Below are 13,648 nucleotides of genomic sequence, written 5' to 3' on the forward strand. Positions count from 1 at the left end.
GTTTCAAGGTGCTTTTAGTTCTTAGGATCAGATAATACCATATGATTTTTTTGATCAAAATTATCAAAGCTCCAAAAGATCAGAAAAGGTTAGCATTGCAAGATATATCTCAACGTACAGCAATAAATTCATTCATAAACATCACCATACACTCATACAGTGCATGGATTCAGCCTAATGGATCAGATTATATCCAGAAACGACCAAAAGTTTCAACAGCCTAATTTTATATTGAGCTGCAGAACTATGCAGCTGAAACCAATGCTGTCCCACTACAACAATAAATATTTCACACTGTATTTTATGGTTACTCTAATCAAGATCTCCCCTAATACTGTCTATAAACAATCTCAACTCTCTTGCCTTCTTCTCATGTTCAGGTGACAAATCATTTTCTGACTCGGACACATTAATCGCATCCACATGCTGGTCAATAACCGTCCGACACTTTGCAGCTTCACATCCACGGTGAGGTGGTGAAGGGGTGGACAGATCAATGACCTCAGGTTCTACACTGTTTGCATCGATTGGCTGGCAACGGTTGGTTATATCAGAGAGGTAATTGCTTTGCAATTCAACGCTGAGCAACAGGCCTTGTAGCCGGGTATCAACTTCACCAAGAGTAGCTTTGGTTGATTTCCTTGGCCTTGGTCTTCTGCTCTGCTTTTTTCCTTCACCTTTCTTCTCTATGAATTCAGCTATCTTCTCCAGGCAGGCACTGTAAGGATGCATGAAAGAAATAAAAAGGGCTCTAAATGAATAAGTACAGAGAAACTAATAAAAACTTCTAGAAAATTATCACTTACTCTTCTAGAAAATTTTAAAAGTTCCTTGCTAGGCATACATTGGTAAGCCAACCAATTAACACATTTTTGTTGAATTGGATACAGATGAATTTCACAAAGCAGAAATCATACTAAACAAATCTCCTGCCGATGCTACAAGACCATGGGCAACAACGAGCCAGTAGAACATGTGATGAACAGAGGCATAGCAAAGTAGCCATCTAATGCTGGAAATTGGCCTATAGGTAATCCATATTGGCGATGAACAGATCTTGAATAACATAAATGATTAGCAAATCGTGAAGAACTTCTAAAATTTTCATGAGATACTATTACAAGTAGTTAAAACTGGTCCTTCATATATGGTATATATTTAATGTTTCCTGCTATTGGAAGGTGAAGATTTGCTTGCAGGGTCATGCAAGAAGAGTATAAATAACAACAATTGTTACCTTTCAATTAGATCAGCAGGGACTACGGAAGTTTTGAGCCCATCTATGTTGTGCCAGGAAACCTCATAGCATTCTCTTCCCTGCACTTTTCTCTGCTTTACTATAGCAGATACGGGGCAAGAAACTGGTATCTGCAAAGGAACAGACAGAGAATAAATAAATAAAAAGAAAAAAGTAAAAGGACACTGAGTTTATGTGCGAAAATTGTATACAAGTGTGTGCGCAAAGTGGTACCTCATCCAAGGGAATCCTGACTCCCAGTTTTGATGATGTGGAACGTAGATTAGCAAACCGCCTAAGATCTCTCTCAGCGATCTTGGGAAGGATATATTGATCTGCGGTAGAAGTTACAAATTAGAGAAAATGATGCAAGTCGAGCACGTAAATCAGTCTGCCTGGTTACATATAGATAATAACGCTCTCATAGAAATTGTCAAGAATGTAGATATCACCTGTTTTATCAGAATTCCAACCAAAATACCGTTCACATATCTGTTGAACTTGTGCCCGTAGAAAGCGATGTTGCGTGCACACCCTGCAAGACACGACTCAATCACCATAAATATCAAAATTCAACTGCTTTAACAATAACTTGAATCAGTATCTCCCACAATGCAATATGGAACAAGACAAGTTCGGCTTTCCAAAAGACATGCATGCCATTCATAGTCCATACCAACACAAACAGAGGGAATCAAATAGGCAAGGTCTGTTGACATTATATAAACTTATTAAAATCTATCCAAAATACAACTTTTCAATTGCCATAATTCTTTCCATCCCTCTGTGATACACATTCACATTTCAAAACATTAGAACATATTATCGGGATATGATGTATAGCTCTTTACCTCAGTACAGCCTCTGAATCTGGTGAATGACATTTTGGCTTCAGATATGCATTTATGACTTCCAGAAACTGATCGTGAAATTCTAGATTCTTCCCATTTGCTAAAATTAGAAGAAAAAAAAGTCAGGTGGGAAATATTGGGTCAGCAGAATGGTTTTACTTTAATAAAATAAGAGTGGGGCTGATGATCCATATCCAATTATTTTTCAGCATATTACAACCCTTTAGTTGAGATAATGATATTTCTACCTCTGGAAAATGAAATTCAAAAGGCTAGGGACTTAACAGCAGTGAGATGATCAAGCAAAGTAGCTGCTAGAGGTGTAGCAGCCTCATCCCACCAACCCCCACACCCACCCCCCACCCCCCACCCCCCAGGGAAAAAAAAGGGTATAGAAACCCAAGCTCATAAAAACAAAATATGTTCTAAGAGATCATGGAAGACTGACAAAACTCCTTTAAATAAAACCAGGAAGAAGTGACACATCAGATGTCTCAAAATTTTGTCCAACATGCTTTGCAATACAGAGGATAATTACCTACTGTCAGAAAGTGGGCATACACAAAGCATGATACCATGACTTGCTTATATTTAATCATGAATGTGCATTTTTAACATGATTTAGAGCTTTGACTAACTCTATTTAGACCTTATACGAATCAGTAAATCGCCTTGCTCATAATCTATGACAAAATCTTCAAAGGTTGGCATCAAAACACCATCATCAACACCTATTTTTTACAGTTACACATCTTTCATTACTTTTCTCTAAGAAATGATATAATCATAACTTAAAAAAGGATATTGCAATAACCATACACCAAGGGATACAGCAAATCTTAGCTCTTCAGCTTGAGAAGCAAACACAACACAGGCTTCATACATCGTTAGTGCCTTAGGAACATTGCTACCATATAAGTGAAATTTTGTATGCAGTGTAGTATATGAGAGCCACCAGTAAACATTCATGGAAGTTACTAAGAAAAGACCAGGAGAGTCACCAGTTAATATTAATGGAAGCATGGTCGGCAGAACCGCCCCGAACCGGGGAATCGCCCCGAACCACCCGGTTCGGGGCATCCCGAGCCATACTGACAGCGGACAAGGATGGTTCCGGCAACCAAACCGAGATGTCGTTGTCGAGAAAAGAGGAAAAGAGAGAGAGAGCGCGGGGGAGGGAGAGGAAGGAAGAGAGGTAGGCCCGGGGCCGGCCAGCGGAGGCCAGGGAGATGCAGACACGGAGGCCCATTTTATTTTTGCAGATTTTATGTTGAAGTTGGCAAATCCATTGCCGACTTTATTTAATTTTTTTAAAATATTTTTATTAATTTTGCGATATTTAAATGAGGTCGGCAAATCAAATCGCAAAATTTTTTAGCGGCCGGACCTCTGTTTCAAACGAAATAGGGCCCCGGCCGTAGCCTCCGCCTCCTTCCTGGGCGTCGGCCTCCTCTCTCTCCCATTCGCTCTCTTCCCTACCTCCTCTGCTGTGTTGGTACAAGCCCGGCCTAACACATTACAGATCCGTACCGACTTGTGCTGTCGAGCAACGAATACGGTGCCCGATACTAGCATAGTAAACCTTGAATGAAAGTTTACTGAAAAAGACCATTTTCAGACTTAGTGAGGGCTCAAGACAGACAAAACTAGTAACCAAGTGACCAAAAACTTGTAGAATACGAGAGTTCTGAAAATTTGCACATTCATTTTACCGTTACAAGATTTTGAATATTTACTTCAATTAATTAAACATGGTAGGATGTGCAGCTGATGGATTTGTGTGATAGCCACAGCATAGAGCGAAATCCATGTCTATTATAGTGAGATACTTACATAGATGACTTTCTTCAACTCACCACAATTATGTTGCCTCAGGCATGGATCATTCTCCTTATTCACATCAAAGCTGAGAACTTTCCCTATATTTTTCTTCCCTTTATACTTTTTTGCCATTGTTAATCCCTCAGACACAATCTGGCACAGAATAGTATCATTGCCTATTGATTTAACAATCCGGCATGCTGTTTCCTGCAGCATTCAAAGTTCAAAAACATGGAAAATTGCAGTTTAGAAGGATCCCTTTCATACAAATTACTCTGTTGATATTGTCCTGAAACTGAAATAGTACTATGAATTTTTATATGTTCATGATGTAGTGATGATGTCAACACAAACCTATACACACCCATGTGCCAAAGTTGGAAAAACATTATCAGAGAAATCTGCCCCTATTAAGTCAGGAGGCTAAACTTGATACCACTTACCGGCCCAAATCCACGAACTCCCTGAGAGTAGTCACTGCCAAGAAGAAGAGCCAAAGAAATCTGAAGATCACAGGTAACCAAACCCATTACTTTAGAAATAAAAACATAAAAACATATATTATAAAAATATAAACATATACTTTTGACAGCATATAGGATGACATTATCATATAAGTCACCAATAGCATTGAAATGTTGATATAGCAGAATCTTGCCATTGCATCTGGTGAGAATATTATAAATTGAGCCCTTATTTTTCTTTTTCTGGGTTATAAGAACTTCTTTTGGATTAATATGCCATAAAAGAGTTCGAATTTTGTTTGAGTTTTATGTCGAATCAAACTTAGTTTCTAAATTTGATTCTTCGCCAAAGTTTGAAGTACTATGATATTGGGGCATACCAATCATGTAATGGCAAGATATGTACTGCAGTGTAACCCCATTTCGACTCACAGTTTGCCAACACAGGGCAGTATGTCACTCTACAAACCTAACCCAGGAATTCACTTTCTTCTAATACATTTATCATATATAGTGAAAACGGCGTCGGTTGATTGGTGTGACATCAAAGGCTTTCACCAGATACCAAAGAATTTACTGTATAAGCTAAAGAATAATTCATATAGTTTAGCCTGAATTGATTAAAAAAATTCAATTTTGTGAGAATATACACATATTCCATCTACTTCAATGCTAGGTTACATTGGCCTTGATATTTGATTTCCGATTCTGAGATATATTAATACTCAGACTACCACATGTTTGTAGAATATATTAAGCAAACTCACAATCTATGAAATGCCGTGAGATTATAGCGAAAGGAACAAGTGTTACAAGTATGTATTGGATTGAGTCAAGTAACTTATGATCCATATATACTCGCTTGTCAATGTACAGCATACACATTATATACTTGTATTATATGAGTGTTATGTGAGGGGATATGGTCTATTAATTATAATTATATTAACTAGGTTTTTTTGGACAAGTATGCCATAAAAGAGTTGGAATTTTGTTTGAGCACTATTTAGTCAAACTTCATCTGTAAATGTAACCCCTTAATATCTAAATTATACAAACTGATAATCAAAGAAAACTCACAAAAAAAAAAGAATTATTGTGTATGTTTCAATACAAGAAAGTGATCTAAGATGGTAACTTACCAGTGAATTCCTTCCAAATCCAAGATTTTTCTCTATATCTTCCATCTCATAGCAAACTACGTAGCCACCCTCCCCTATTTCAAATAAGGGGTTTCAGTAGTCATCAAAGATTAAGTCAGCGAGTTGGGAAAATTATGCTAAAATATGCAACTGTGCATCAAATTTCCCAAACAACACGGTTGTCGGCTCTAGAACTCACCTAGGATAATCTCTCTATAAACTGTCCTAGCTCCAAAAAGGAAAATATCCGAATCTGAACTGAAACACCCATCCTGAAAATGATGACATTCATCATATATCCATACATCGAATTGTTCAAAAATACTTAAAAACCCAATCTACTTACACATAAGGATGCTGAATTCAACAATGCACACTGTGCTTCTGCTTCCTCTAGCCTGATTGAAGTAAAATACCCTTTTAACAAACAGAACTTTATTCTTCAATATGAATATCTAAACCAGCTTAAATTATGTATTGTATTATTCTATCTACAAAAAAAACAGTCTTAGTACCACATTGAACAGTAGCAATTTTAATATTCAGTGGAGCCTAGAATCTTCACAAGTGGTTAGCCACTTTCTTTCCTGAGTTTTGAGAGTATTTATAAATGAAAGCAATCCATTTAGACACAGAGTCTTAAAAATTATACCAGTTAAGAAAGTAAGCCAAACTAAATCTAAATTGAACTGCTATAATACCTGCAATTTAGCAAAAAATGTTGGGATACACTAGTCCAGCCTATATACCAGCTGCCTTCTTTGGTATGTGTGTATTTATAAATTAGAATAGGAAACAATTACGGAAAAATAAGAAACAAGGAGATCTATAATGTTGAAATTGTGAATTGAATGGTGATATTCTGGGAGGAAAAATAAATAATAAACTTGTCAAATGTGTAGAAGAAATCAAAGTAGCCACTTCTGTAACAGGCTGCTAGAAAAAGGAAGCGTGGACAGATACATAGAGAGGATAAGTAAAACAGGCCTAGAGAGAAAATTCCTGATGCTGGATCCAAGAAATGTCCAAGTGGTAAACATAAGGAAAATCATGGGAAGACAATTGCCAATTCAGCTTACTGTGAATTCAGTTACAGATTTCAAGTGGTTTCTCCATTATTTGGACAAATCACTGTGCATCCCTAGAAATATGAGGAAACCAAATTATACCTTTCTTAAAGAGGAAAATGCTCCATTACATGGAAAAGATGTTCCCTGGTAACCATAAAGGAGATAACTACTAGATGAGAGCTTTGGCGTAAAGCTTATCAAAGAACAGAACAGTCTCTAAACAACTGCCCTAACAATTATCTATTCATTGTTTAGAATGTACTTGCTCACTCCTAGGTAACATATAGGCCTATTCAAATTACTCTGACTAGGAAACTGACAATTTCATTAACTTCACCCATTAATATTAACTCCACACCACCAACCACAGCTAATCTTCAACACTTCATCTGCCACGCATAATCTTCATAGAAGGAAGAGATAATCAGAATGTCAATATGATCTTCTAGATCATTTGTATGAATTATGATAAGTATACAGAAAAGAATATTTATGGAGATACAGCATACAAAAATATTACCCATCTAGGCAAGGAATACCAAGTGCCATTCCGAGAACTTTTGCTTCTTTTATCATACATGAGAATTCAGAACCCATGTTTCTACGAAGTGATGGCATTGTTTGTGAATTTCCATCCTCTCGAGCAACCTGAAACAAAAAAGTTAATAATGTTACAAAATTAGATGAAAGTGCTGTATCTCATAGACATGCAGGTAGTATCTGTGTGCGTAAGAAAGAGAGAGGGTGGGTAGAGAAACGAGAGAGAGAGAAGAGAGAGAGAGACTAACCTCGGAACCAAAACCCAATCGCCGTCTATAAGTGGACAATTTAATGGAAGGAATCGATCCATCTGGCAAACACAACAAAAGTTTCACAGTTTGTTCCAAAATAATGTCCTCTACCATAGAAACATTTATTCTTTATTGACAAACAAACACTATCAGCATGGAAAAACTAAAAATATAAGCCATTACATATTTGTACACATTTATTCCTGTTGCTCCGAGCACACATCCATAGCCAGAACATTTTTGCAATGTTTGTCAATATTTTTTCTCCTTTATAGGTACACAGGTTCACCTCTTCAACCCTATTTAACTGGGTTCTGGATTAGATATCTAGAGGCAACATATCTACTCAAACATATGTTATAGTTCCTCCTAATACGACATGGTTCATATTACTACTACTCAAATTTCTTTATTGTCAACAAAAAAAAAAAAATCTTTAGTGTCAGTTAATACATGGAAATACGTCGCATGATTTCATGCCAAAGATTCCCCATTACACCTATGACTGACAAACCAAACAACCAACCATGAGGAATATCAAAGGCAGCAAAAAGTTTGGTTACAGTAAATTCTCTCTGTTACAAATATTGCCAATACTTGCAATCAAAATCCACTATTACATTAGAAATATTGTCTCCACAAACTTCGATAACAAAACCATGTGAAATCATAACTGAAATATCTAAATCTCTACCTCTATGCTCAAAGATCTTACAGGAATTAGGCAAACTCGTCTCTAATTATCACCAGAACAAAATACCTCTCTCTTCTTTTCTCATTAAAACAAAAAAAAAGAAGAAATAGAGAAAAAAATAATAATAAGAGTTGGTACCTGTAACGAAAATAAGGCTACAGTTCAAGGCGATCAGGGCTCGGAGCCTGTGGAAAAGATTTCTGAGGTAGAGCTTCTCCTTCGCGCGGGCCGGCGACCGGCGGGCGTTCTGGAATTGGATCAGCCAGCAAGAGAGATCCACGCACAGCCTCTTGTTCCTGGGATCAAGGAGAGGAGATAAGAGCGAGTGAAAAAGAGTGGCAAGAAGGGTAATAAAGAAGTGAGAGAGGAGGATTTGGGGAACTTACTGGAGATGGTGAAGGGGGAGGGTTTTCTTGCAGGATTCCAAGATATCCCACAGATTTTTCACCCCCATCCCTCCCCAAGAAATCGAAAGAAAGAAAGAAAGAAACGGAATAATAAAAGAAATTCAAATCTGTTTCTTTGGAGAGACGAGGCAAGGGAGAAAAATCGCTTTTTTTTTTCAAAAGAGGGAAGGCCCAAGAATTTGAAAGAAAACCCTTCCGTTGTGATACTAAATTACTAAGTTACCCCTAATCATGGATTCAATTTTCATGTGCACTTGCCTGCGGATGGATTGGAGCGGTGATCTCGAACGGGCCCTGACGGAAAAGGAATGTTCACACGCTGCGATTGGCCGAGAATTACCTCGCCGTCCCTTTGGTCGGCTTTTGCCGTCATTATATCCGTCCGCGTATGTTCCGCCTGCTGAAGTTGTGCCATGGACCGCCTGTATCGAATAATATCTATTCAAATTTATTTTTATATTTAAATATAGATAAAAATTTAAACATTTAATTAATATTATATTTATATTTATACAGGTACCTATATGATACATACTTAACTATTCGATTTCATTTATAATTTTATTTAATTTTAAAAAATAATAAATTTTTAAAAAATAAATAATTTATGATCCACCTAATAATATTTTTAATTTTGTGATCATAAAATTTAATTATTTAATTTATATTTATATTTATATGATATCCATTATTTATCCATATCCATTTAAAATAAGTATGCATATGAATTTTTCAGCGACTAACAACTACATTCATATTCGTCAAACAAAACAAATATAAAAATCGATATTAGTCTCTGTTCCATATTTGTATCAAGAGCTCCGCAACCATTTGCAAGAATGTATCTGCAAGGACCCGTGCGGGCGTGTGCTTAGTCTCGCATTAGTTATTCACTGAGTAGATCTTGGATACTTATACGGGATCAAGGAATCCAAATAATACCTTCTGGCTAGCCATTTTGGGTAAGGTTCTAGATTGTCACAAATAGTATCAGAGCGAAACTGGCCCATAACCTATGTGGACTAGGAGACACTGCAACACGAAATCATTGGGGTTGACCACGAGCCAATTGTGGTGTTTGTAATTAGATTTAAATAAATTTGAATCCTTAGCCTGACGAGGACGTCATGGCTTGAATGGAGGGAGTACGTGAGGATTCGTGCGGGCATGTATTTAAACCCATATCGATTATTCGCTGGGTAGATCTTGGATACTTATACCGGATCAAAAAATCTAAATAATATCTTTCGGCTGGCCATTTTGGATGAGTCTCTGAATTGTTAAAAAACTTTGCAATACCACCGTAGCCATGATTCCTTGATAACCAAAATTTATTTAGTGTTTCGAGAGATGAAAAGGTATGCCGACGATGCAGACACCGACTTGATAAGCGAATGATCGTATCCTCTGATGGTTGCAACCATCCGGCCATTCGCACCCGCAGCACACTATCCTGCCCACAAACATTTGGAATTTACTGCATTTGCTTGGCCTCGGACACGAGAGGTATGTATCGATGCAATTATTAGTATTCACTCAGATGTTAAAGTTAAGTTTTAAACAAAATAAAAAAACTAATTATATGATTAAACTCCATACTCTAACCCCAGTTGATAAGTCCTTGTAAAGTGGAAATACCATGCTCTTGCACATCTCCATCCATGATTTGTCATGAAAATTGCAACATGTTGCATTTTTATTAGGTTTTCATACATATGCCGGTGCTTATGTGTTTCATCAATCGGTCTATATATCGCCACTAATGTTGCACATTTAGCATGTGATGATGCATGTATATGCATTTTTATTGCATTCTACTGTTTATGTTTTTCAGAATTTGTACATCTTACCATACTATAGTATACATATAGTATACTATATATATATATATATATATATATATATATATATATATATATATATATATATATATATAGAGAGTATACTAATGTGGGATGATATTGGAATATATAGATACTGCCAATTTAGTGAATAGTGATACACATCGACATGACTAAGTAATTTTCTAGTGTTTTCATGCAACTTATAACATATTAGTTCATTGCAAGCCGGGCATTTTTATTCTAGCTTGGAAAAATGATGTGTTTATTATTGAATTATACCATTCAAGATCTGGACCATGGTAAATCGGTCAATGTGGGATGTAATGAACTAGATCAATTGATTATCGGAATGATTCATTATATCCGTTCGAAATAGAAGCTCTATTGTTCATTCAACCTCCTAAGGAGGGAGAGAGAAAAGAAGAGAGAGAAATGGAAGGAGAGGAAGAGGGAAGGGAGGAGAGAGAGAGAGAGAAGAGAGTACATCTTTCCCTCCCTCTCTCTCTCACAAAAATCATATAGGGCGGGCACTATATAATATTATATGGGGCGGGACTCTTAATTTGTCGCCTTTCCTGTAGCATCCATCTTAAAGAGGAAAGCCAAAAGTTAAATAAAGACATGACTTTCTACTAACTCAATCTGTCAGTTTCATAACTTAAAGAAGCAAAAAAGAATAGAAAATTGCATGCGCCAAGATAGATTGTCTACATCCTCTTTCTTCTCGTCAAGCCTCTCCATCTATCCTCTTTCTCATCAAGCTACCTTTTTTATTTGTAAGGTTTTCTTCTTTTTTTTTAGGATCTTTGCACTTAAGAGTTCATGAAATCTAAATAATGGTATATATATAATTTTTATGCTAGTCAAAGTTAGAAAATCGTATATTGGTACTGACAAATATTGTATTCTAAAAATTATATGTCAATTTACCCAGAGGTGTGTATTGGCTTGCTAAATGATTGATTTGTTTAGTGTATATCACCGAGCCATGTAGTGTATATCATAAAAAAACATGATCTGAAAACTATGCATTGATTTGTCCAAATGTGTGTATTTGATATGCATCAAAGAAGCGTGCAACATATATCAGGAAGTCAACGAATGTATATCACTTAGCCATATAGTATATACTAATGAACTATATATCAATTTATTTGGAGGTGTATATTAGATTGATAGATAACTAATTTGTTAAGCGTGTATTACCTAGCCGTATACTATGTACTGGTGAACACCATATTTTAGAAACTGTGTATCCATTTATCTAAATATACGTATTAACTTACTATATGACTAATTTGTTTGGTGTGTATTACCTGACCTACAGTATGTATAGATATAAAATATATTTTGAAAAAAAAAATAAGAATGCCACATGTGCTTTCTTTATTTTTTTTATTTTTTTAATCACAGGAATGTCGGCTCGATTAATAGGAGTTTTTGATTTTTAATTTTTTTAAGATAGGCATTGGAAAAAAAAAGTGGCAAAATAAAAAATTAATTTTATATTTTGCTGTCGGTGTCTGCCCCATATGACTTTTGTTTCTCTCTCTCTCTCTCTCTTCTCCATCCTCTCCATCTCTCGCTCTCTTGGCTCTTGCGTAGGTGTTCTCCAAAATAGAACGATACGGATCCGTGTCGCTGGCAGTTGCCGGTACCTCTGCCAACCCTTCACTTTGTTTCCTTAAAAGTCGCTCGACACCATGCCAACTCAGGAGGAATTCAGATTCGTCTGATTTATGCGTCATGCACCCTTCCAAAGCTCCTCTGCCGCCTGTCCCTCCTCCGTCCGATGAGTGGCGCCCCCCGGACGTTCCCCGGTGGCCTCAACAAGTGGCAGTATAAGCGTATGCACGAGAAGATGGCGAGGGAGAAGGAACGCCGCCTCCTCCAGCAGGAGAAGCAGCTCTACCAGTCCCGCCTCCGCTCCGAGATCCACGCCCAGCTCGCCGGAATATCCTCCGCCGACCCCGCCGACCATTCTGCCTCCACCGGCGGCGGTTACGGCCCAATGTCCTCCAACGACCATATCAAGGCCCTCGCCGACCGGTTCATGAAGGAGGGGGCCGAAGACCTCTGGAACGAGGACGACAGCCCCATCCGATCCGCTCCCCGGAAACGGCCCTCCGATCCGGCACCGGCCCTTGATCTGGGGAAGCTCGTGGCGAATCGGATAAGGGAGGTGGAAGGATTGTGAGGAAGAAGACGATGAATTGGGCTGCCTTGGGGAATTTATGATTTGAAGACATAGACGAGGGTGCCAAGACCCGTTGAAGAAAGGAATTGTTGCTGGAAATTTGACCCGAGGGCGGCCGTCGGCTGAGGAGGAGGAGCTCCGGCGAACATTGGCGGGCGGCGATCCGTCGGCGAGCGGCGTCCTCCGTGGGGGGCCTGCAAAAAGCCGGTGGCCGGGGTTTCCGGCGCCCGCCAATGTTCGCCGTGACTGGGCGAATTAATAGGTTACCATCACGATTGGACATGGGCGTGTGAAGTAATGAGTTGCCGTAGATGGCCCGTTCCCATCATGGGAGGAGGTTGCGTGCAGCAAGAGCTTGCTTGTGGCGTGCAGTGCAGTACATTCTTGGGAATGGTAAGGTGTTGACAGACGTAGCAGGGTATGGTCCCTGATTGATATGTCGTGGCGTGGCCGGTAAGTAAAGCATGGTGCGGTAAGGCTGCTGCAGGGCATGGCCGCAGCATATAGACGACGAGGTCGGCCTTCTGAGGTCAGCTCGGCCTTCTGTGCTCAGCTTTCTAGTCTCGGCCTTCTGAGCTCGGCAGCCTTCTGGTCTCGGCCTGCTGAGCTCGGCCTTCTGAGCTCGTCAGCCTTCTGGTTTCGGCCTTCTGAGCTCGGCCTTCTGTGCTCGGCAGCATGGATGAGCTCGGCAGCCTTCTAAGCTCGGCTTGCATGAGCTCGGCTCGGCTTTCTGAGCTCGGCTCGGCCTGCATGAGTTCGGTCTTCGGAGCTCGGCCTTCTGTGCTCGGCAGCATGGATGAGCTCGGCAGCCTTCTGAGCTCGGCTTGCATGATGAGCTCGGCCTGCATGATGAGCTCAGGCTTGTTGTCAGATTTAGGTGCTTTAATTGTACGTGTGGGGTGGTTTATTTTTTCCCCCAACACTAACCCCCGACTTCCGAGTTCGAGCAGTTTTTTGGCTCGGGCGAAGGAAGTAGTCTAGTCGTCGATCATCCTGTAACATAGCCAAATATATATGGAGATGGCGCGCCAGGTAGGGGCGCCTCCTCCCTCCATTGACTACCCTTCAGGACTGTGGGGGCCCCCGGCATTAAAAACTGGCAAGGAACCTTCCCGCTGGGGGGTTATGTT

At 39.0% G+C, this 13,648-nt stretch overlaps 1 protein-coding gene and 1 pseudogene across 2 annotated transcripts; one reads left to right on the forward strand and one right to left on the reverse strand.

Annotated features, from left to right (window-relative positions):
- Window positions 1–105: 105 nt before the first annotated feature.
- Window positions 106–8,645, reverse strand: LOC103698349 (single-stranded DNA endonuclease family protein). 2 transcript variants are annotated; one of them, XM_008780350.6, is made up of 14 exons: window positions 8,457–8,645; window positions 8,209–8,366; window positions 7,374–7,435; window positions 7,106–7,233; window positions 5,862–5,913; window positions 5,715–5,787; window positions 5,516–5,589; window positions 4,353–4,412; window positions 3,945–4,116; window positions 2,089–2,188; window positions 1,690–1,772; window positions 1,472–1,572; window positions 1,238–1,368; window positions 106–718 (listed from the first exon to the last, which is right to left on the reverse strand). In XM_008780350.6, the coding sequence occupies exons 1-14, from the start codon at window positions 8,522–8,524 to the stop codon at window positions 313–315; spliced, it is 1,668 nt and encodes a 555-aa protein (XP_008778572.4). In that variant the 5' UTR covers window positions 8,525–8,645; the 3' UTR covers window positions 106–312. The 2 variants fall into 2 exon arrangements, with proteins under 2 accessions (XP_008778572.4, XP_088562059.2); XM_088705933.2 differs by lacking the exons at window positions 5,516–5,589; window positions 5,715–5,787; window positions 5,862–5,913 and having other exon boundaries at window positions 4,353–4,386.
- Window positions 8,646–12,113: 3,468 nt separating this feature from the next.
- LOC148702354 (putative DEAD-box ATP-dependent RNA helicase 48 pseudogene) lies at window positions 12,114–12,518 on the forward strand (annotated as a pseudogene).
- The last annotated feature ends 1,130 nt before the right edge of the window (window positions 12,519–13,648 follow it).

This window comes from Phoenix dactylifera, chromosome 10 (genome assembly GCF_051530095.1).
Source record: "Phoenix dactylifera cultivar Ajwa chromosome 10, Ajwa_hap1_PhDact_Kaust_v1.1, whole genome shotgun sequence".
Taxonomy (NCBI): Eukaryota; Viridiplantae; Streptophyta; class Magnoliopsida; order Arecales; family Arecaceae; genus Phoenix; species Phoenix dactylifera.

Coding starts and splice junctions, on each gene's coding strand:
- LOC103698349 (XM_008780350.6), bottom strand. CDS start 8,524: ATGGGGGTGAAAAATCTGTGGGATATCTTGGAATCCTGCAAGAAAACC. Junction 4,117..4,352: donor GAGTTCGTGGATTTGGGCCG/GTAAGTGGTATC, acceptor TGAATGCTGCAG/GAAACAGCATGCCGGATTGT. Junction 1,573..1,689: donor TTGGAATTCTGATAAAACAG/GTGATATCTACA, acceptor CTTCTACCGCAG/ATCAATATATCCTTCCCAAG.